General features: G+C 38.8%; 1 protein-coding gene across 2 annotated transcripts; it reads left to right on the top strand.

Annotated features, from left to right (window-relative positions):
* The first annotated feature begins 225 nt into the window (after positions 1-225).
* Positions 226-22,543, top strand: LOC122652035 (methionyl-tRNA formyltransferase). 2 transcript variants are annotated; one of them, XM_043845664.1, is made up of 11 exons: positions 227-441; positions 511-573; positions 1,097-1,231; positions 1,909-2,011; positions 4,227-4,297; positions 4,406-4,510; positions 12,229-12,262; positions 16,391-16,491; positions 21,734-21,793; positions 21,850-22,053; positions 22,278-22,543. In XM_043845664.1, exons 1-11 carry the CDS (start codon positions 334-336, stop codon positions 22,368-22,370), a joined length of 1,077 nt encoding a protein of 358 aa, XP_043701599.1. In that variant the 5' UTR covers positions 227-333; the 3' UTR covers positions 22,371-22,543. The 2 variants fall into 2 exon arrangements, with proteins under 2 accessions (XP_043701600.1, XP_043701599.1); XM_043845665.1 differs by lacking the exon at positions 1,097-1,231 and having other exon boundaries at positions 226-441.
* Positions 22,544-24,756: the final 2,213 nt, after the last annotated feature.

The raw sequence follows: 24,756 nt of genomic DNA, 5'->3' as shown, positions 1-24,756 counted from the left end.
TCTCTCCTTGGGCACTAGGCGCTGAGCTCCCTGGAAATGAACCGGATCCTTTGGGTTAGGCCAGAATATCCCGACCAATTTCTAACTGATTGTGGTCGAGTCGGATCGGAATCCGCCGGACAGATTAGGATCCCAATTCCGCCCTTTAAAACCCTGATTGCACGCACACCTTTAGATCCAGTAAGCGGGTAAAGAAAAGCATCTTTATGGGCAAGCTGGTAAATAAACATTGAAGATACTCTTTTTCGCTCGTGCATCGGTGTCTTCTTCCTGGGTATACTAGACCTGAATGGATAATTGAACGCCAGAGGAAGGTGAAGCTGCCACCGAAAGATGCATTCTGCGTTGATGCTTCGACGGTTTTGTTGTATCAATGGAGCTTCTTCTTCTCTCAACCCCACACACAAGAAGAAGCAGCTTGTCTTCATGGGTTCTCCTCAGGTACTCTCTCCTTCTCTTTCTCATTCTCCTTCAATCTTTCCGTAATTGGTCTTAACGGCTACATTACAGGTCTCTGCATCAGTTCTCGACGCCCTTCTCGATGCATCTACAGCTCCCGACTCCATGTTTCAGGTATGGGGTTTCATCTCCATTGGTGTTAGCCCTTTGCATTTACTTCAGCACCTGCAATCGCAATTTGGGTATCTGACCGACAAGATTTCCTCGATATTTTTTAATCAATGTCACGGCTACATGAATTTCAGATGGTTATTCGGATTTTTAATTACGGGTTTGTATCAATTTTAAAAAATCTTGGAATATTACCTGAGCTGTTTTTGGCATTCCAGAGAAGATATTTGTTTCGTTGGGTACATAAGTTTCTCAGTCACCATCATAATGGAGGCTTTGATTTGGAATATGAGCAAAAAAAAAAAAAGAGTCTAGCTGTATCTTTCCCCCTCAGAAATTCTCATATATTTGAGCCCCCTGATGTTTTGAATCTTTATGGTTTTCCATCCTCTATTATTATGCTTTTGAGCCTACTGAGCTAAAAAATTACTCTGTAAAGACTATTAATTGTTCTTAAGATGATTTGATTAATAGACGAATTTAGAGTGAAACAGTGATATTTGAATTCTTAGTTGATTCAATTTAGGTTGCAGCAATTGTAACACAGCCACCTTCTGGAAGAGAGAGAGGGAGAAAGGTGCTGCCTTCACCTGTGGCACAGCGTGCTAATGATAGAGGTTTCCCACATGACCTCATTTTGACACCTGAACGAGCTGGAGAGGTAATTGACTAATACATTTTGAGTGTTGAATCTGCTGGTCTGTGAAACTTTATTAGCCGATGAAGGATCTTCCTCCATTAAATGTTCTTGAGTAATCATAGGCTATAATGTCTAGGTTGTCCACTGTGCGGATAATTGCCATTTATTCACCTACAACATATATTATGGTAATAGTTCAACCTGCCTTCTTAATCTCCTCATCTTTCAATAAGGCTTTTTCCTCGAGTGATATGTTTTTCCCTCCCTGTTTCCGGATACTCTGTTTATATCTCCCTCAGCTCCTTGGCACTTAGGGTAAAAGACTAGAAGTTTTCATGGCCTTAACTTCAGCCTCATCTACCACTTCTCTAAGATTCTATTCTTTGCATTTTTATATCCTTCTGTATTTTCCTTATTCAGAGTCTTTGCTGAGCCTTATAAGAATGATTACAAACATTTTTTCCCTCCACTGACCTCTATGATGCATGACAGCCTCTCCATTGACTAGACTATGAGGATGTTCAACAACTTTATAGTGAGAGCTTCAACTCTAATTGTTGTTTGAACGTCATCCACCACCAAGCTTCTTTTAGATGAATACTCTGTCGTGTTTATTTATTTCTATGCAATTAGCTATTTGGTATTTTGTGCATATGTTTTGTTCATGAAGAGCATCATTGCTTGTAAATATCATGCAGGAAACATTCTTGTCCAATTTGAGAGCTTTGCAGCCACACCTTTGTGTTACAGCAGCATATGGGAATATTTTACCTAGCAAGTTTCTGAAGATTCCACTATTGGGTGAGTTGAAAAGTTGAGCTTGTGATACCTTTACACTCTTTTGATGGACTGCAATACTCGTTTAAGGCAAAACTTGCTTATTTTGTATTTATCTGTTGCTGACTATTTGAATGTGTCCCGGAATTGGTGTTTTAACTTTTAATGCGCTAACCCGAGTCTCTTTACGAGGATCGGATGAACCGGATTGGCCAGAATCAGATCGACAAATGAGTTCAGGCATTCCTTTGAGTTTGATGCCATCTGAGTTAGCCGAGTTTTGGTTAGTGAAGGCTTAAACAGTAAATCCATTCAATAATTAGTTCAACCATGCAGTTTTTCTTTCTACATATCTTGACTTAACAGTTGTTAATGGTGCTTAACATGCAGCTTGAGATGGGGAATTTTATCATCTATGGGCCTCACTCCAAGTGGTTGAAGAAACATTAAAACTCAGCCTTAGATTAGCTAAGGTATTATCAGCCCAAACCACTGTTGTGACGTGAGCGCAAACACAAACACCAAAAAAAAAAAAAAAAAAAACAACGCAGAATATCATGCACAGGCACAAGAAATTTATTGTGGTTCAACACGAATGTCTACATCTACCCAACAACAACAACTCAGCCTTATCCCAACTAAATGGTGTCGGCTACATGGATCCTTTCAAAACAACGTAGGGAAAAACTGAGGTCCTCAAAGAAAAGAAAAAGAAGGAATGAGATAACAAAGTGAGAAATGGAAAATGAAAAATTAAAGTAAGAGGAAAGAGGATAGCCCATAAAATCAGGAAAAATCCCAGCTACATGGTGTCAACAACGTGGATCCTTGCCCTCTAGTAGGCTCTATCTGAAGTCATAGTTGGCACAATACCCAGACTATGGATGTCATTCTTCACAACCTCACTTATGGTCATTTTAGGCCTGCCCCTAGCTCTTTTAGCGCCTTCAATCGGAATCTGATCACTCCCCCTTATTGGGGCATCCCCAGGCCTCCGTTGCACATGGCCAAACCACCTTTAGACGACATTCTCGAAGCTTATCACTAATCGGGGTAACTGCCTACTTCTACCCGAGAGAACCAAAATTTTCTATTAACCAGAAAATACTATATTTCAAAATTTTCTATTAACCAGAAAATATTATATTTTTCTACACTTCATTGTTTGGTCTAATCCCTCGAAGGTTTCCCCAAAGAGGCAAAAAATTATGGACCCTAGAAACCTTGACTCCCACACAATTACAATTTTACCTTTGAACATTTAATGGACTCAGAACAGACCTGGTAAAACATATACTAGCCTAATAATAACTATGTGGGCCCTACATAACATAAGACACAACCCCAACAATCACAAATGACGTGGTCTACCTGTAAGCTTCATGGCTAATGCAATCTTTTGAAAGGGTTTAACTGCTTAACCAATAGAGGACTAGGCATATTAAAGTTGCTAGCTGATCTCGGGTATCAAGCTACAAACATTAGTTATAAGTTGAAAAGGTTGATGGGTTATGAAATCATATATGACCAGTCAAATGATAGAATCAATCTGATCAACGATGTGTCCATGTCCATTTCTTCTGATTTTTAAATACTTTTAAACTCTCAAAACACCTTCCTAATGTACTTTATTGAGGAGACACTGATCTGTACTTGATATGAGTTCATCAGCAATATTTTTCATATGTCATCTGCATGGGTAAACTAGTGCATTATAAGGATCAAGATACTTCAGATAGTTAGCGCAATATTTCGTTAACCAAATAATAGTTAGTAGATAATCTGTGGTGTCTAGGGCTAATGGCATGAATGGCAAAAATTGTTGAGTTCTCAAATTGTATAGTTGCTCCAGCCATTGGAATGATTTCAACCATCGCAACAGTTCATATTCTTAGGATTGGGATTGGTTTTGATCCTCATCAATGAATAATCTAATTTTTTTAATTGATTTACCACTTTTTTTTTTCTTTGAATTGTTCTTATGATTGGTTAATTTGTTATCATTGGTAATCATTATTAGTCTAATCGTAATATTAATTTTCTTATAGCTTATTAGGATCCTATATCTTGTAGTTTATTTGGATCCTATATCTTTTCATTTTGGTATCCTTTATTGCAAAGCAACTAATCTGGGAAATATGCTGACAGATGTTATTTATTATCTCTTTTCATTTAAATGGTTAGTTTTATCCTGAGGAGAATTTCTTCCTGTCTGTTGGTTCAAACTTCGTTGTCTCAGGTACAGTCAATATACACCCAAGTCTGCTGCCTCTCTACCGTGGAGCTGCTCCTGTTCAAAGAGCATTGCAGGTTCTTTATCCTTTTAAGATTTTTAACCAAGATGTGTTCATTCCAAATGCTTACTTATGTAATCATTCTCTTAATAATTTATACCATTGCCTCTACTTTCTGGGCTAGGATGGCATTAAAGAAACAGGAGTATCACTTGCATTCACAGTTCGTGCCCTGGATGCAGGACCAGTCATTGCCTCTGAAAAAGTAGAAGTTGATGATCATATAAAGGTATTGAATTTAATCCATGTTTTGAATTAATGTGAGCACAATATCATCCTGAGGTCAGATAACTAAGACATGCTAGTAATATGCCCTGAACTCTTTGTAAGAGTTTACCAGAATTGAGTTGATTTGAGCACTAAAATGCACTGCTCGTAATTTATGTTTTTTTTCTTTAATGCATGCCTGGGCTTTGGGGTGGGAAGCTTTAATTAGAAGTTTAGAAGCTATGTTCGGAGGCGTCGACATTCTGCTCTGCCATTTAGACAGCTGAAGTCTTCTTAACTTCTCATCATGGTTCGAGAACTTGGAACTCGGTACCAACTCGACCCTTGGAAAAACCGAGTCGAGTTGAGATCTCGGCGAGATCTAGTCGAGTTGAGATCTCGGCGAGATCTTGCCGAGTTGGTGCATTTTTTTTTTCCCGACTCGAAGCCTCAACTCGGTGGGTTTTAGACCTAGTTTGGGTCTGAAACTTGGTATTCAGCATATTTTAGGCCATTTAAACACAATGGCATTATCAGATTTTGCAGAAATAAAGTCCAAATATGAGTTTCACTTCGGACCATAGGTTGTTAGGCGACAACGTACTAAAATACCTTACTCTACACATAGTTTAGTAATAGAAAACAATCAAAACATTCATTAATGTAAAACAACTTAAATAAGCATTAGAAATATTAAAGTGTACAATACATCAACCTTTAAACAAATGTTACATAAAATATGATATGTTAATGTATTCAGTCCTAACCATATCCACATAGAATTCCCATGTCATAGTGTTGTTGTAGTTTTGCACATAGTTTGCCACAACACTCATATAAGTGTTGTCATCAACATATTCCAACTCCCTATGTAACTGCCCAAACTGACCATAGCCACTATATTCGGAACCGGTGCTCTCCTGGCCATAATCATAGTGATGTAGTCCTGGGTAGGAGTAATCCCACTAGGAGCCAGGGTAACGGGGTCACACACAAATGCTGGCCGATTGGGACAGCTTAGGCTAATTAGGGCAGAATTAGGGTTAGGACTAGGAGTTGGAGCTAGGGTTTTATTTCGTAATGATGTGCAGGTCAAAAGGAAGCTAATGATATAGGTTTTAACTAGGTTTAAACAGAAAATTAAAATTCTGAAATTCTAGGGTTAGGGTTTCGGGTTGTAGGTTTCAGGAAAAGAGATCAATTTAGGGTTGGGAGGGGGAATTCTGGACAGGGGTTCTGGCCGAGTGATAAGGGCAGTATGGGGAAGGTTCGAGTGTAATAGGGTTAGATTCTGTAGGCTGGTTAGGTCTAGGTAAGCTTTAGGGTTTTAGGTCTTAATGGTGATGGAGGGAATTAGGGTTTTTTAATGGACAGTTGAGGCTGCAACTGAGATCGAGTGTAGGGATGGATGCAAGGATGCCGTGATTAAAAATGGGATGGATTTTAATGGATGGTTAAGGCTGAAAGTGAACTAGGGTTCAGAAAATTCAAATAAAATAGAAGGGGGGATGTTAGGGTAGGCTGTAGAGGATTAGGAGAAGAAGGGGATGAATAAACTGTAAAATACTTACTGGAATATGTAGGTTCTTCAATGGCAGCTTGGAGAAACTTGATTGAAGAAGAAGAAGGACCTCCCGATCTACAAGATGCAAGGAGTCGCCGGAGTCCACCAGCCCTCACCCTTGATATGACTCACAAGGGCTCCTTGATATTACCCACAAGGAACACTCTCAAAGAGCAAGCAGCAGCAATCATGGCAGCAGCATAGAGAAAAGAAATTTTTTAAAGCATAATAGGTGGGGGGAGCCCCTCCCACGATTCTTATTAAATAAGAGGCCAAAGGCCTTATTTCTAACTCTATTACAAATCAAATCTCTCACTTAAATCGTGGAGAGATGGACCAATTTAAAAACAACTTAAAAACTTAAAGAAAAAGACTTATCTACTCCTAATGACTTAAAAACAACTTAACTACTTAAAATAAAAGAAGATTCCCTACTAGCCAATAGGATATAAAAAGCTCTTAGCCAATAGGATCACTTCACTTAAATTAGACCAATTGAACCAATTGGATGCAACCAATTTAAATCGGTTCAATTAAAAACACAAAATAAAAACTAAGTATAGAGCTGAAATAAACTAAACTAAGGCTCCTACTAAAACCCTAGGTTTAGGGTGGCTTCTTCAATTCGAGGAGGCTAGGATCTGCATCAACTCTCCCCGACTTAGAAACATTCATCTCTGATGAATGGGTGAAATCCATGCAACACTCTGGCAACTTGGGGCTGAGCTTGTTGATATCATGAGTGGGAGTTCAAGTACTATGCTTGTGTGAAGAAACTCGTCCATGAACCTTGTGATGAGGAGGAGGAAGCAACATGTGGGCAGCAGCTTCAATACTTCCCTGGCAGAATTCTGTTGAGGTTAGAACAGTGCGAATATGGTCTTCAAGTCGTGGGGCCTTCTCTTCGAAGAACCAAGGGGGCATCACAAAGTCAATGTGTTCAACCTCCATAGGGTCTTCAATATTGATAACCTTCTCATTCAGCCCCACTTCTTCAAGAACAGCAACTTGCTTGTCATTGTGTCCCTGTGAAATGTTCCCAATTACCTCGTCACAATCAACCACATCATCCATGAGAACTAGCGCAATCATATGGACACCTCGAGCACCACCATTTATATCTTCAAGGTAACATTCTAAGTCTTCATCACTATCATGGGGTAAGGGTGTCAATTGGGACGGTTCCCGGTATTTGGGACGTGACGGTACCGGTATCAAAAGTGCCAATCCCAGTACCGTCCCATTTAGTTAACGGAACCAAATCTAGATCCCAGTCCCGATTACTAGCGGGATGGGACGGTACCGATTCTTAAACGGTTCTAGGCACTGTAGAAAAAAAGAGAAGTTTAATTGCTTCTAACAAGGCGGGTTTATTAGTGTTGTAGAATTTTTTCACTATCATGAAATCTAAGTTGTCTACTGCTCTTTGTAAAGCAACTTAAATTATAAAATCATAGTTTTACTTCTTCAAACTCCATAAGATCACATGTAATAAGTTTCTCATTTTTTTAAATCTAGAGAAGTCCTACAAAATAGAAGAATCCTGTTGTGTTTCCTCTTTGATTATCCCAAACAAAACTCTATTTATCGCACGTGTCACATGGAAGTATGGTACAAAGTACAAGTGCAAAAAGGAAGAACCCGGTAGATGTAGTTGATCGAGGGAAGAGGGAGTAGCACTATAGCAGGTTATGTGAGGAGAGACTTCAAGCTACGACTGTTGACCTGTTGTTCCTCTTCGTATTCAAAAGGCAATTACTGAAACCCTAATGAGTCGTAATTCTTATACCCTCTTTTTCTTTTTCTTTTTTTAAAAAAGTTCTTATATACTCTTTATTTTTAGACGGTACTAGTAGTTTCGGTACCATCCGATACCTAATTGGTATTTCGGTACTAGTACCGTTGGGAATCCCGTCCCAAAACCGTCCTGTCCCATTTATCATTCGGTACCAAAATCAGATACCAGTACTGTCCCATTTACTAATGGGACGGTCCGGTACCGGGTTTTAGCTGGACGGTATTGGGACGGTTCCCGGTTCCGGTCCCAAATTGACACCCTTATCATGGGGTAGTGCATATATACCTTGCTCATCGTGCCCTTCAGGGGTTTCCTCTACCTTGGCAGCCACATTAACAGGTTTATGTTTTTGTGGGCAATCTTTGGCATAGTGCCCAAGCTCATTGCAGTGGAAACACTTGTGGGGTTCATTGCTGTCCATGGGAGCTTTACCTTTATGATCAGCACGTGGAGGGGTTGTAGAGCGGGAAGACGTACCAACAGAGTAGCCTGATCTAGTAGAACCAGCAGTAGAATTTCCAGCTCGATTGTGACCAGTGGTAGTAGACTTAAATGCTGACAAAGTTATGTTGGTACTTTCAATGGAGGAATCAAATCTTCTATTTCCAGCCAATAATTCTTCAGCTTTCAATGCCTTCTTGAAACAGTCCTTGATGTCCAGAACGTCAACAACTCCAATAGCTTTAATAATGTCTGATCTCAATCCCAACCGAAATCGAGATAGCATCTGAGTATTATATTCGCTGGTGTCAGTACGAGAAGAAAGAGCATCGAACTGCTGCATGTACTCAGCTACAGTCATAGTCCCTTGCCGTAGGGAGTTAAGTTGATCTTGCATCTGGGCTCTGTAATGTCTGGGCAAGTATTTCTCTTTCAAATCATACTTCATATCCTCCCAATTAGTAGGTGAATACTTGTGGATCACCATGCCCATTATACTCCTTTAGCTCTAGTTTGACCTTTTGTGTATCGTGCCTCCTATTAGTAGCTTCATCTCCAGTGAAGTAGGATCTCATTTATTCCTCAAAGTTAGGTCTTCGAGGTGCTTCTGTAATTCTGTCCCTGTCTTCTCTGTAGTCATCTTTGTCAGGTCTACGTTGGTCCCTGTAATCCCTGTCGTGTCTGGAATGATCTCTATGGTCCCTGTGACGTCTGGGATGATCTCTGCGATATTCATCCCTTCCCAGAGTTCCGTGCACTTCAGAATGCACTTGGAATCTATCCTCCTCTACATATAGAGGGTTGCTTACAAGAGGCATAGCTTGCCTTTGTTCCATTGCTGTCATTCGATTACCAAGAGCTTGTTGGTCTGTTGAAATCTTCTGCAGCATAGTCATAATTGCAGCAAGGGAATTGAGTGGGGGTGGTTGTGTGGGGTCCACACTAGGGGTGCCATGTTCAGCCATGGCTCTGATACCAAGTTGATGTAGTCCTAGGTAGGAGTAATCCCACTAGGAGCCAGGGTAACGGGGTCACACAAAGGCTGGCCGATTGGGACAGCTTAGGCTAATTAGGGCAGAATTAGGGTTGGGACTAGGAGTTGGAGCTAGGGTATTATTTAGTAATGATGTGCAGGTCAAAAGGAAGCTAATGATATAGGTTTTAACTAGGTTTAAATAGAAAATTAAAATTCTGAAATTCTAGGGTTAGGGTTTCGGGTTTTAGGTTTTAGGAAAAGAGATCAATTTAGGGTTGGGAGGGGGAATTCTGGACAGGGGTTCTGGCCGAGTGATAAGGGCAGTATGGGGAAGGTTCGAGTGTAATAGGGTTAGATTCTGTAGGCTGGTTAGGTCTAGGTAAGCTTTAGGGTTTTAGGTCTTAATGGTGATGGAGGGAATTAGGGTTTTTTAATGGACAGTTGAGGCTGCAACTGAGATCGAGTGTAGGGATGGATGCAAGGATGCCATGATTAAAAATTGGATGGATTTTAATGGATGGTTAAGGCTGTAAGTGAACTAGGGTTCAGAAAATTCAAATAAAATAGAAGGGGGGATGTTAGGGTAGGCTGTAGAGGATTAGGAGAAGAAAGGGATGAATAAACTGTAAAATACTTACTGGAATATGCAGGTTCTTCAATGGCAGCTTGGAGAAACTTGATTGAAGAAGAAGAAGGACCTCTCGATCTACAAGATGCAAGGAGTCACCGGAGCCCACCAGCCCTCACCCTTGATATGATTCACAAGGGCTCCTTGATATTACCCACAAGGAACACTCTCAAAGAGCAAGCAGCAGCATAGAGAAACAAAATTTTTTAAAGCATAATAGGTGGGGGGAGTCTCTCCCACGATTCTTATTAAATAAGAGGCCAAAGGCCTTATTCCTAACTCTATTACAAATAAAATCTCTCACTTAAATCGTGGAGAGGTGGACCAATTTAAAAACAACTTAAAAACTTAAAGAAAAAGACTTATCTACCCCTAATGACTTAAAAACAACTTACCTACTTAAAATAAAAGAAGATTCCCTACTAGTCAATAGGATATAAGAAGCTCTTAGCCAATAGGATCACTTTACTTAAATTAGACCAATTGAACCAATTGGATGCAACCAATTTAAACTGGTTCAATTAAAAACACAAAATAAAAACTAAGTATAGAGCTGAAATAAACTAAACTAAGGCTCCTACTAAAACCCTAGGTTTAGGGTGGCTTCTTCAATTCGAGGAGGCTAGGATCTGCATCACATAGTCATGATGAGGCTGAGATGAATGCCACGACTATCGCTCACTAGTAGTATCTATACTCATGCTTCCGAAAATTACAAGTATGGTGTTCATACACATGTCATCATCCTGAGCCTGTGATTGTAAGTAAATAAATTGGTAGATGGGTCATTTTATGGGTCAACCCGAGATCTCGGCAAGATCTTGTACTTTTTAATATCGTATTCCATCTCGTCTCAATTTCTCAAAAAACCGAGAAACTCGCCGAGATCTCGCGAGTTCTCGGATTATGCTTCTCATAGCTATCTAAATTATTTTTTTTTATTGGGGGAAAACGTGCAATCTGAGAGAAGTAGCTAAGCTATCTTGGGAATTAGACTAACATGAGAGTCGATCAGGGGCCTTGAGGGATTGTTTTGCCTATGATTTTGTGATTTCCTTTAATTTAAATTCATTCTCTAACTTCTTAAATACCAACCTAAAACTGGCTTCTTTACAAAGCAAAATCTAGATCATTAAGTCTTCATTGAAATATCTCAAAATGAACAATGTAATTACTTTACCCCACGAAGTATTTTGGTGAACAGACAGACTTAGGGACTTGATGCTAAGTGTATTCAGATGACCATGGAGTAAATAACTATATGGGTCACAAACAAAAATTTCTTTTATCTTAACGTTCATTAATTAAAGGTACTGAAGACTGGCTGGATTGAACCACTGGACTGCATGGTGGTTGCAGCACCTTCTCTCTCTCTTGTCAAAAGTTGATCTTGTTTAGGGGTGGCAACAGGTGGGGTAGGGTCAGATAATGGCCTTATCCGTACACTTTAAGGATGTAGGAGGTCTTTAACCCTTACTCTCCCTCAACATGTGCTGTAGTATATGGGTGAAAATTCCAAGTACTTAATGGGTAAACTGATAAAGCAGGTAAAGCATCATTAATGGTAAGTTTGGGTAGTGTTTCAGATTTTTTGGGCTTGGGAAATGGGAATTTTAAATTGGGACTTTTGGGCTTGTAGCCTATGAATTATGAATACTTGGGTAAGTATGGGTATGAGACTATGGTTTCCAAATTACCTATTTGTTTCCTGGGTTAAAGGGGGAGGGAAAGAACCCCTTATCCTTATGCAACCTATTTTCTTATAGGGTAAGAAATCCTTCCCCTTAGACTCCATACTAGGGTAGGATAAGGTGGGTAAATGCATACCCATTGCTAGTCATATTCTTGCTGTCGGGAAATGAACAATTTCTAATCTCTCACTATTGATGCAGTACAGATCTTAAGCCACCGTGCAAATATATGATATGTGTGTGTGTGTGTATGTGAAGTATGCTTCCAGTGTCCTTATGCATCTGTGTGTGCATGTGTATGTTTTCTACAGCTTGAACCACTAGATCTAAAGACCTGAAATGATACACACAGTAGGAAACCATCTAGCCATGGTTCAATTGACTAGACTGTGCTATATAAAAAATGAATAAATTTGGTATTAGTTTTTTTTTTTTACTTCATTTATTTGAAGCAATTAGCTTAATCATCTGAATGCAGAATGTTTTAGTGTTTTGTTTCCTATTTCAGCTTCAGTCTTGGCGTTTCAAATATATCGTAGAAATTTCTGTATTTGGTTTAAGGGTAAAGATATTTCTGATATAAAAAACATTGGCTCTCAACTAAATTTTTATATTCAATGTTGTTGGATGCTTGACATGCAGGCACCAGAGTTACTTGAATTGCTTTTTAATGAAGGTGTGTATTTTAATTATTTTATTTGTCAGTATAGAAGTGGCCTATATATCCCTTGTATTCGAATTTCTACTTCTTGCTTTATGTAATAATGCCGTAAATTTTCTATTGTCCTGGAGGAATTGCAAAACTTATCAAATATTATAAAATGTGCTTGTTTTAATTTTTTCTTTTTGGGTCCTTCTATTTGTCACTATAGAGTGAAGCAGTTCACTTCACTATCTTTTTATATATCCTTATGAATCGTTTTGGTTAATTGAAGTGAAGAGATAAAATTTGTAAATTCACCTCTAATCACATCTTTTAGGGAGAGCTATACATCTCTCTCTCTCTCCTCAACTCCCGGGAGCACCCCCCATCCTTTCTCGGTTTCTTGACTGGCAATGATCTTGTCAAGTCCATAGATCTTAACAAGATGAGTAGGCAGTGGAGGGGCCTTGTTAAAACCCTTGCTCAACAGTCAATATCCCCAATAGGAGAAAGAAAAAATAGGCATCATGACAATCTTGGTGGAAAATGATTCCTCAGGCAGACAACATGATGGGGGCAGGGGTAGGGGCAGCGACTGATGGGTGGTGCAGGTGCTTTGAAACTTTCATAGAAGGGGGAGGAGATGCAACTCCCAAAATGACTGCTTTGAAACAAATACTATGTGAGAGAGATACAAGGCATCTCAATCAATCTACCTTTGATTTTATCCATGAGAGGTAGTAAAGGGTCCTTTTTGACTCTACCTTTGAAGATTTCCACTCCAAGATAAAGAGTTGGGAATCTGCAAGAACACCAATAGCTTCTGAAATTTGATGTCTTCATGAAGGATTGATATTTCCCAAAAAATGCTTGCGTTTTTTCAAGGTTGGTATGTTGCCCAGAATATTCTTGATACATCAATAGGAATTAGGAAGTCCTTGAGATTCCTGACTAAGCTAATAGAGCCATTCATAAAGATAAAGAGATCATCTGCAAATAGAAGATGTGCAGGAACAGAGGTACCACGTGGACCTCTTAATGGCAGAATTTTCTTTTCAGCAACCAAGGAGCTTAGGCCTCTGCATAAAACATCTTCGGCAATGATGAATAGAATTGGAGAAATAGGATCGCCTTGACGTAATCCACTCTCAACACCAAAAAACCCTACAAGCCCCCCATTAAGTAGAATGGAAATCCGAGTTGATAGGAATATCTGATGTAGCCAGTTTATCCACTTTTCACTGAAACCGAATTTCCTCAGAACAGCAAATAGAAAGTCCCAAGAGGGAGTGTCAAAAGCTTTTCGAATATCAAGTTTAAGACCAATATCTCCTCGGTTACTTTGGTGATTTTCCTTTCTGAAAAGCACCCTGTTCTTCTGAAATAATTCTAGGAAGAAGTGGAATAAGTCTCATAGACAAGATTTTAGTAATAAATTTGCAAAAAAAATTCCCATGCATATGGGATGGAATCTGTCTAGAGAAAATGCTCCTTCAACCTTAGGGATGAGTAATGAAATTATTGTTTACTCCTTTAGGCATAATACCAGAAATGAAAAATAATTTAACTACACAACACATATCATTCTCCACAATATGCCAGCAACCACGAAAGAAAGCACCTGAAAACCCATCTGGTCCTTGAGAGCTGTCTGGATCTAAGTCCCAAACTGCACTTTTAATTTCATCTGAAGAAGGGCCCCATCAAGAGATAAAGAATCTACCTGATCAATAATAGCTGGGATGCAAGAATGAAGCTCAGTATGTTGAACACAAGGATTAGCTTTGTGGAAGCTCTCAAAATACTCAGTAACATAAGAGCCGATCTGTGTTTGATCAATTAAGAAAGAGCCATCAGGTTTCTTGATAGAATGAATCAGGTTCTTGGATCTTCGAAATTTGGCGGATTGATGAAAGAACTTGGAATTTCTGTCGCCACACTTCAACCATTTGGTACGAGACTTCTCTGCCCATAAGTTTTTCTTGAACTTCAAGAGCTTTCATGTACTTTTCTGTTGCCTCCAACTCCATATCAAATAGAGTGTCATTGATGCATACAGGTTCCATTGTTTCCTGAATATCTTCCAGGATCAGCTTTGAAGTTTTAACATAATAATAATAAGGGTGTACACAGTGCACGAGGCTCCAGCCACTGCGGGGTCTGGGGAGGGTCATAATGTACGCAGACTTTCCCCTGCTTTCGCAGAGAGGCTGTTTCCAGACTCGAACCTGTTACCTCCTTCCTAGTCACAATGGAGCAACCTTACCGTTGCACCAAGGCCTGCCCTTAATATCATTATCAATATTTGTAAATGCTTCTCTGGACCATGTTTTGATGTTTTAACTTTTGTGAGAATCAAAAATTGGAGAACCCACAATAGGAACGTGCCAAGAATAAAAAACAACCTGAAGAAAATCATTGTGATCCATCCAGAATTTGTGAAATCTGAAAGGAAAATTTTTTGGTTTGGGAAGTGCTTCCAAAATAATCACAACGGCTGAATGATCCGACGCTGCTCTGGGAAGAACCTTTTGAGAACAATCATGAAAGAAAGATAACCAAGCACTATTACAGAAACTTCTGTCAAGAACTGCAGAAACATTAGCATTCTTTCGATTATTAGACCAAGTATATTTTTTATCATGAGAAAAAATAGGAAAAAGAGAGCAAGCATCAATCATAGCTCAAATTCCTCAGCCGAATCCAAACTGAAAGCACCTGGACCCTTTTTTCATGAGAGAATAAAGTTGCATTGAAGTCACCGATAACCATCCAAGGTTCAGAGGTGATATTAAGAGAATGTTGATCAAGCCATAATTCTCTTCTACGTGCTCGAAAGAAATTAGCATGCACAGCTGATATAAAAATCTTCTGCCCTAATCAATCAACAGAGACAGCAAGATGTTGATCTGTTGCAGGTTTCTTGATACATTTTCTCCATACCAGCCATATATTAGGAATGGAATCAGTTCTGGTAATATGAAGAAACTCCATTAAAAAATCAGCTTTATTGAAGAAAATAATTTTTGTTTTGGACATGGTACAGGTTTAGCATCTGTATCTCTTTATGTATATCGATATATTTGAATATACCAGACCTATCTTTAACCAAATTACCTTTCCATTTTCTTGGTGGAATAACAATTTATTGGTAAGATGACAGGGACATAGAATAGTTGGTCAGCTGCTTTTTCCTATACTTTTGTATTTTAAGTTATATATATATATATTTTTCACTTTTTATGTAATTTTATTTTATCTTCAAGGTCAAAGATTTTATTTTGGAATGATATCAATAACTTCACACTAATGTTTTAAAAGCTAGTGGTTCTGTAGTGAATTATGTTGCAGACCCCATTTAGCTGTGATTCTCCTTACTTGCTGGGCTGTGCCTCCTTCCTCTTACTTTCATATTTCATATTGTATTTTGCCGTTATTTTCCATCTTTCATTTGTGATGTTTCCTTTTTCTCATTTCTCATCTCCTCCCCCGTCCTTGTTTGGCCATCTCTTCATCCCCCTTTTCTTTTTTAGACATTTGTTTTATTGTTTTGTTGGATCCATGTAGCCGACCCCATTAAGTTGGGATAAGGCTGAGTTTGTTGTTGTTGTATAAATGCAAGAAAACGACATAGCTGGACCATAATCTGGTAACCATTGCTTAGAAACAGGAGCTGGTATATTTAGAGGTTGATAACTGGCAACTGCACCTAATCCTGTACGTAGGTTATTTTCTGTGTGCTGCATTCTTCAATTTCCTTAATCTTAGGTTACCATAATCTTCCAGAATTATCCAGTTGAAATTTCTTATGCTCGAATTTCCTGATGCAGTTGACTTCTGGAGTCCCATAACTTTCGTCCATACCATTGGGGTGTTTGTTGTTAGTTTTTGAAAGATCTAATTTGTTTAAACTAATTACTGTTGCTGGTTATTCTCAGTCAGCTGAACTTCTTTGGCTTGTAATCTTTACAGTGACCTTCATCAAAATAGTGGAGTTCCATTTGTTGTATCCATGACGCTTATGTTCATCATTACTGCTTTCTATTTGCTCTACTTTCGTTCTAAACAGATAGTATTGCCCCCCTTGACTTCATTGCTTTGCTATTATTTCTTTGTTTTTAACGTCATTTCTGATGAGTGATGTTATCTTTAATTATTTAGGATCTAAACTTTTGATACATGAACTATCCTCGATATTTGATGGATCTGCAATGGTGAAGGCCCAACCCCAAGACGACTCTAAGGCTACTTTGGCTCCTAAGGTATCCCATGTCTCTGTCTTCCTATTGAAGTTGCAGGCATGTTGCACACCGCACGAGGGAGAGGGTTGGGTGAAATTTGTGCTAGCATTACCTGTGCATTTTGATTTCTCATTTCCTCTATAATTTCTCTTCTTTACAAGTTCACACTAGAGTTGCTTGCATACATGGTTGGGTTTGGGGAGCCTGGAGCTGTGTGGTGTCAATCATACATGCTCATAATTCTCCATTTTTATTTTACATGATTAAAGCACATGATTGTATATTTTACAATACATTCTTTCATTACATATCTACCACACTGTCGTCTGTCACACACATAGAGTTACTTTGTCATCAAAACTAAAATAAAACAATGATAAATGTAGAAAACCTAGGACCTGTAACCAGTAACTTGAGAGAGAAGAGAAGATAGAAGAAGAATTGATTGTAATGCTTGAGTTAATTAATTGATAGGTAAGCCCCTCTATTTATAATAGAGGGGAATTTACAAAGAGACTAAACTAGGCGATGTGGGACTAAAACCCACATAGCCGACTGTACCTAATAACATAATAAATAAACTAACCCCAAAAGGACCAGAATACCCCCATGGTATTCTGAATTGCATATTCCAACACTCCCCCTCAAGCTGGATTATACAAATAAGTAAATAAAGAAGATCCAGCTTGAACTAAAGAAAAAAAGAACTCCTAATAATGCTAACACTCCCCCTCAAGTTGGCGCATACAATGTACTAATGCCCAACTTGAACAAAATGGGAAAAAAACTAAGGTGCAGCAGAATCTGGCTTGACATATGAACGCATCTCTCAAATAAACCTTCAAGAACTTGAAAAAAAAAGATCTTCAAAACTTGGACAGGCATGATCAACAAACCGGGACTGGAATGTCTTCCAAAAAAGGCAGTTTTCAATGATTTTCAATAGCTATCCAGTGATGAATCTCAGATTGTCATAGTGACACAGAATCTTGAAGTGAAATAACTAGAGCAGCAAGCAGCGGAAACAAACTGAATCAGGCAGCGGGAAAAAATTGTATCAACCCAACTGAAAGTCCTCAAATAGGCAACAACCAAATATCTTCAATACTTCAATCTCCCCCTTACGGCAAACTCAACCCAATAACGAATGATACCCAATGGCAATGGTGGAGAAAACTGATGTTCTATGTTTTGTACCAATGTTCCTGCAAGTTCTGCGTTCTGCAATGTCTGTAGGTGTACTGTACATAATCCCCCCCTCACGTGTAGTACACGTGGACATAACAGAGATGATGTAAGAAATAGGGCAAAAACATAATATTCCAGATTTTTCCAAGAGGTGCCAAGGGTAATGGAAAAAAAAAGGAAGAAATGGCAAATTAGAGAATACCATTAACTTCCAAAGGGGTTATGGGTATATGCCAAAGGTATGGGATATGAAAGGAATTAGAATTATTGAAAGGAAACGGCGTTGGATAAAAATGATGGCATGGCTGTAATTTGGTGGAAATCCATTTTTAAATACAAACCAAGCCAAAGGGCAAACTGGTAATAAACCAGAATTTTCAAGGGTCAATTGGGTAGTCAAATAGGGGAATGTATGAAAAATTAATGGCAGTTCCGTAAATAACCAGAATTATGCAAGGGGCCCCTGATAAATAAGAAAGTAATGGGTCATGTAGGGAATTAGATTTATAAATGGGGGACATACTTGGAATGCATGGTAAAATATGGACATAAGGAGATTAACTTAAGAAGTGAGGGGCTAAAGAGGAAAACTAACTTTAAAAAGATATGGACATAAGGAGACAAGAAGGTAACGTGACTGTCTTCTTATCCTTGACAGTCACGGAACCAATAAAGCAAACAAATGGCAGGAAAACCAACTCAAAAAGAAACCCATTCGTAATAAAAAAACCTGAAAATCGAAGAATAGCAGTGGTCTCCCATCTTCAGCTGGAACCAGAGACAGAACCTGGGAATCGATCATACCAATATCATTTCAGAAGGCTCTGGTAGTTCAAATCGATACCAACTCATAAAAGGAAACCCATTCTGAAATATCGGGTCTCCTCTTCACGCAATCAGCACCCCCTTTGCGAGAAAAGAGAAGATTCCTCACAAAACCAGCGATGTGTCTTCTTCCTTGGCAGACTAGCAGTCGAAAACAGGGAAACAGAAACAAATCAACAGCAGCAATCAAAGCAGAATTTGATTCCACAAATATCAGAAATCAACAGCAGGATTCTTCAACCAGACAGAAATTGCACAGCAGGAAACCAGAGTTCGATTGCACAGCAGCAAACCAGGGCAATAATCATAGTTGTCATGGCGTCCTGGCGCTGGAGAGGGCTGCATGGCGACCTACGCCATGGCGACCCTCTTCGATTTCTTCTTCCTGTCTTCGATTTCTTCTTCCCTCTTCGATTTCTTCTTCCCTCTTCGATTTCTTCTTTCCCTCTTCAATTTCTTTCAATTTCTTCTTCGATTTCTTCTTCCTGTCTTCTTTCCCTCTTCGATTTCTTCTTCCTGTCTTCTTTCCCTCTTCGATTTCTTCTTCGATTTCTGAATTTTCTTCTTAAAACTTGAGAAACAATAGAGAAAAAATAAAACATGGCTTGAGTATACATCTATTAACACATTAAAAATAGAGAAAATAAAAAATAAAACATGGTCGACATTGCCATGGCGGGCGACATGTCGATATATCGACGTGACACCCCTCCACCGACTTGGATCGCCGTGACGCCGTGACAACTATGGCAATAATATCACAAATCTGCAGTGTCGTCTTCTGCCCGAAACTCGATCAATGGCAGAAAAATAGCATGAGAGAAGAGGGTGTATACCAACCCACTTTCAAAAACAGAGGCAGAAATCCTATTTGGAAACACCTCCAGGTCAAGCCATCATACCAGGAATCCAATCGACTCCAGAAAACCAGAAACGATAGCAGTAGCGATACCAGAAAGGATTCCAGAAATATCCACTGAATAAATCTGCAGCGTGAACCCGTGAAGACCAACAAACGACCGTGGAAGATTAAAAAAAAATCGATAGAGATTAAATGGGTAGGAAACCCTAGTTCTTCTTTTCTTTCTATGAACTAGGGTTTCTCCATAAATTGGAGAACTTTGAAACGACTCTTAAAACTGCAAACCAGAAGAGAATCAATCATTGGTTACGACGTCTCTGATACCATGTAGAAAACCTAGGACCTGTAACCAGTAACTTGAGAAAGAAGAGAAGATAGAAGAAGAATTGTTTGTAATGCTTGAGTTAATTAATTGATAGGTAAGCACCTCTATTTATAATAGAGGGGAAAATACAAAGAGACTAAATTAGGAGATGTGGGACTAAAACCCACATAGCTGACTGTACCTAATAACATAATAAATAAACTAACCCCAAAAGGACCAGAATACCCCCACGGTATTCTGGATTGCATATTCCAACAATAAAGTATCTATTTGAATTTCTCAATAGCACTTTTTAAAGGAAAAAGATTGGTGTTCCATGGAAGCAGCCTTCATCATCCATAGGTCCATATCATTCAGTGGTCCTTGAGACTCTCAAGCATGAGTCTCAAGGAGTGTACAATGATCCTCACCTGAGAACATTCTCATCAGAAGGATGTGACATTTCCCCTTTTTAAAGCTTTTTTGGATGTCAATTAAATAATAACATTTACTTAGAAATGAATCCTGTTTATCTGTTTATGCATTTGGGCTCTATGTGAAGACTGAAAGAAACTCGCTGGTTAATATTCTTATTACTCATTTGTTGGAGATTGAATGTTGTATTATTGAAAATTGCTTTTTATCTTAGGAGGTGGCTTTAGTGTTCACATCTTATCGAAATTCACCATGGGTCATATAATGCAGCTAAGGAGAGGGTTGAATAAGCTTGTTTCCTGAATATGTAAGCAACTGCATTTATAGAGATATCTGTCAATTTTTTTCTATGACCTTGTTGAAGTCCATCTCTCCATTGTTCTTAGGGTGGTGATTGTGGTGCTGCCTACTAGCAATACTGCAACACAATATTTTCATTGTTTGCTCAATATTTTTTTGTCAAGTTTAGGGATTGCAAGAACTATTTACTCCCCTCAAACTTGGAAATAAATGAAAAGAGAACACCTAGGCTTGGAAACATGAGCATCAGAATAGAAGACCTTTCATTAATGGCAACTAACATTGAGATAAATAATTATTGGTTGAAATAGACAACGGAGAGTGCTGAATCTACTTTTACACTTAGAGTTTCATCTTCTGAAAATTGTTGAAGGCATATGTTTCTTCTTTGGCGGTGGAAATTTCCTGAAAATTTCCTCTGAAGTGTAACACTTGTATTCTTTTATTTCTTGACCTTGGTGTGGGAGTTGTCTAGAAATATAATGGATGATTTGATTAGGGATTGCCAAGTGGTTTTCGGAGGTAATTAGTGGTTGATAAGAAGTAATACCTTTAGGTCCATAAAATTATCAAAAAACTTTCTGGCTTATTTGCAAAGTAGATTATTGCTTTTGGCTATGGCTTGGGTGCTGGCTTCCTCAGGATTATCATGGCACAGATTAGGCCTTCTTTTCATGTGTTTCAGTCATTAGGGTTTCGTATGAGGCTGCTGATCTGCAGGAGGGAAGGAGAGGGCATTGGATTTCCAGTTGTTACAGAATTTTCTGTACACTGACTACCGAACCATGTATCCACGAGTTGTAAATAATAGGAGTCGCGTCAGCTAAATAGTTAGATGGGTTTCTCATTTATAAACCCTGGTTTGGTCATAGATGATGGGCTTTGGATGGCTCAGAACACAGCTGCTGTAGTCTTGAATGTGCCTACTGCATTTGCAATCTTCTGTTCTAATGTAATATTCTGCATCTTCATTATTGCCATCCAAGAAATGTCCGTCAAATACAACTGTCGCAACTTCAGAGGATTCAGCCCCCTAATTGCCCTAAATGAATAGAACCTAGAAGGAAGGAAATAGCAGCCTTTCTGTGTCTCCAATCCTTTACTAATCAAGTTACAACCATTTTAATAGTTTGTAGTTTGCATGAAGACAATTTGTCTGATCTTGTATTTAGGATCAACTCGATCAGTATGGGGATTGGTAAAAGGATGAAGCCAAATATTTGGCAGGCTTGTTTGTGCACCATACACTTGCCTAAATTTAATGGGGTTGGCTGGATGATCTTCTAGACAACACGTCTTTTCTTGTGATAGATATAAAATGACCCAAAAGCAAGTGTTTTCTTTTGCAGCTTACACCTGAGGAGTCATGGCTATGCTTCAATGAAGATGCCTTAGTTCTACACAACAAGGTGAGCTCTCTTCTTAATTTGATTTCCCGCATAATCACTAAAAACCACCTCTATAGGTTCGGGCATTTGCAGGTTGGCCTGGTACTAGAGCCAAAGTTTGCGCTCTTGACAGCAGCAATGGTCAGCAAAGTATCCTAGAGCTTAAAATTATCACCACAAGAGTTCGCAGCCATAGCTATATTCAGGATGGTGATGAGGATAGTGTGAATTTTGTCGGAGGTGCATTGGTGTTTCCAAGCGGTGGGAAATCTGCTCTTGAGGTAAGAGCTGTCATTTTCTGTCATTATTTATGTTGTTAGATGTCCAGGACAGACAAAGAATTGGACAAGGCCAGCTTCTGATGTCCTGAATGTCCTCGATGCAATCCCGCTGAATGTAATAACGGAAAAAGAAAAATGGGTTGAGGTTTGGGCAATCAGGGACAACGCTTACTAGATCTATTTCATGGCTCCTGCTAATTTCGGCACTGTGGCAACCAAATCAGGTGTTGGAACTTCAGCTTCCTGGGAAGAAAGTTGTGAGTGCAACTGCATTTTGGAATGGCTTGCGAGGCAGAAAACTGAAGAAATTGCAATAGAAGGTATCCTATTTTGGCGGCATTACTGGCTGCGGGTTGAGCAATTTTTGTTTTGTTTTATTATTCTCACTTTTGTTCGGTGGAGGTTCCTACGACACCCCTACATAGGCATCAGTCACCCAAGAGGTAGGTAGCAAAATGGGGGCTATTTATATGATCCTGAAAATCAGATAGATTGGGTTCTCCTTGAGTTGTTCACACGTCAAATTTTGTGGCCCACCTCAATTGTATGATTTACCATGTAATGAACTTTTTGCTTTTGTATTCACTCAGTCATCGGACTAGGGTCAGCTGATTTGGCCATTCCAATTGTTGGATAAATGTCATGTGGATGTGGCCTCTTGTTGTATCTCATAGTCCAAACTCAACAATACCACATCCACATGTTGTATCTCATAGTTCGAAGTTCAAACTCAATAATATCATTCTCCATTGGTTCAAACTTTTCTCCTAAAATGTCTAATATCACATTTTAGACATTCAAGTTTTTTCAAGTGGTAAATCAAGAAATTTCAAAATATAGGACTACCAAAAGGGTGTACAGAAATTCACTGTGAGTATGACATTAGATGGGAAGGTAATGAATGAATTTGAGGCTGAAATTTAATTTGTGGCCTATTCAGGTCATTCGGAAAATCTAACAATCAGATTTGCTGCATCCTTCCATGTGACAAAACTGGTGTACTTGTTAAGGAGATTCTTTCCTAAATAGTTGTGTTGGGAAAAATATTTGCATAATTATTTCCATAACTGCATTTGATAGAATTTATTTATTTTTTTTAAGTTTTGAGATTTGTGTTTATCAAAATAATGATTTACATATTTCCTAATTAACTGTAAGAATCAAGGCATCTAGATTAGAGTTGCCCAAATGATTCTCACTTTTTTTTTTTTAAATGTTCATCATAATCTTCAGGCTAGAGGCTTGCAAGACTATTGACCAGTATTTTTCGTCTCAGAAATTTCTCCTGATATCCTGAGAACAGCTCTCTCTTCTCTCTGGCTGCTAAGGCTCTGCTTGTTTCCCTGTAAAAGGGTGGATAAGGAATTTTTTCCTATAAAATAGAATTAATTTCTCACTATTTGTTTTGATGTAAAATACAAAAAAATTGTACATAGAGTAATTTTTATATGATGAACCACTTACAACAAAACAAATAGGATCTTAGCTCCAAAATACTGATGCTGAAACAATGAATTGCGTCAGTCTTAAACAAGATATAGGGTAGAAAGGCTGTGTTTGGTTTACAATCTTGGAATGCATTCTAAGTCAATTTTGCATTTTTGGGTGATAAATTTTTTTTTTTTTTTAAATCATTTGAGAATGTGATATCGACCTAGAATGCACACCAAACGCTGCCCAAGTTTTCTAGGAAGTTCCATTTGAGGCGTCCACTTTATTATTGTTTGGAATTACACACCAAGAATGTCTACCCAAAAAAAAGGGGGGTTGGGTTCACTTCAAGGATAAAAAATCAGTTCGGTTGAAGACCAAGGAGGCACATAATTGAGCATAAGAAAAGGGGACCATCAGTAAACCAACCTCTAAAAAATCCATTCACTTTGGATTACGAGTTTAGACCAAGTTTTCCTTCAATCACAGCAAAGAATGAGTTCTTTGACCTAGTGAAGGGTATTTCAAACCTCCAACATATATTTGGGAAATCACCTTAGATTCGAGAGTGAACCCTCTTCAGGGTGAACAGAACTTTCTCCCATGGGTTTTCTTGTGCTCAAAATGTAACAACATTAATGAACAGCTTAGGGAAAGAGTGACCCAACTTAAAAGGGTTTATTTAGCTTGCTGGATTATTTCACTGACCAGTTTCATGCATAATTGTCATAGTTTTTAAGCGATCCAAGGCATTGGAGGAGGCCTGGAGGTGACACCAAGAAGGCACCGAGGTGCCACTTTGGCATCACCTAGGCGATGCCTTGACATCTATGAACTTTCATGTTCATTAAAATAAGCAGGCTTGGGTGGAAAGCATTGTTTCCAAAACCAGAACCAGATTGGTCAAATCGGTCCGATCCAATTTGAATCAAAATCGAACATGACCCATCCTGATTTCAACAGTTTTGACTGTTCAGAAGAGGTTGATTCTTCTACCCCAAAAAAGAAAAAAAAGAAGAGGTTGATTCTAGGTTTTGTTGAAATAAGAATTCCAGCCGATTCAATCCCGGATTCTATTAAGTTTAAAATCCTTGTTGGGTAGAGCCTTTTGGCTCCTTAGAAGGGTCAGTTCATGCATTCAAATACATATTTAACTGAATCACCTTTTCAGGAATTCTGGTGAATGGTTGTTTCTTGAAGCCATCATGAAATACCTAACCACTTCCATTAACACCCATTGGAGGACTTTCTATTCTGCTCTTTTTTCCCCAA

This window comes from Telopea speciosissima, chromosome 2 (genome assembly GCF_018873765.1).
Source record: "Telopea speciosissima isolate NSW1024214 ecotype Mountain lineage chromosome 2, Tspe_v1, whole genome shotgun sequence".
Classification (NCBI taxonomy): domain Eukaryota; kingdom Viridiplantae; phylum Streptophyta; class Magnoliopsida; order Proteales; family Proteaceae; genus Telopea; species Telopea speciosissima.
The sequence above is the reverse complement of the archived record's forward strand: the minus strand, read 5'-3'. Positions and strand labels throughout refer to the sequence as shown.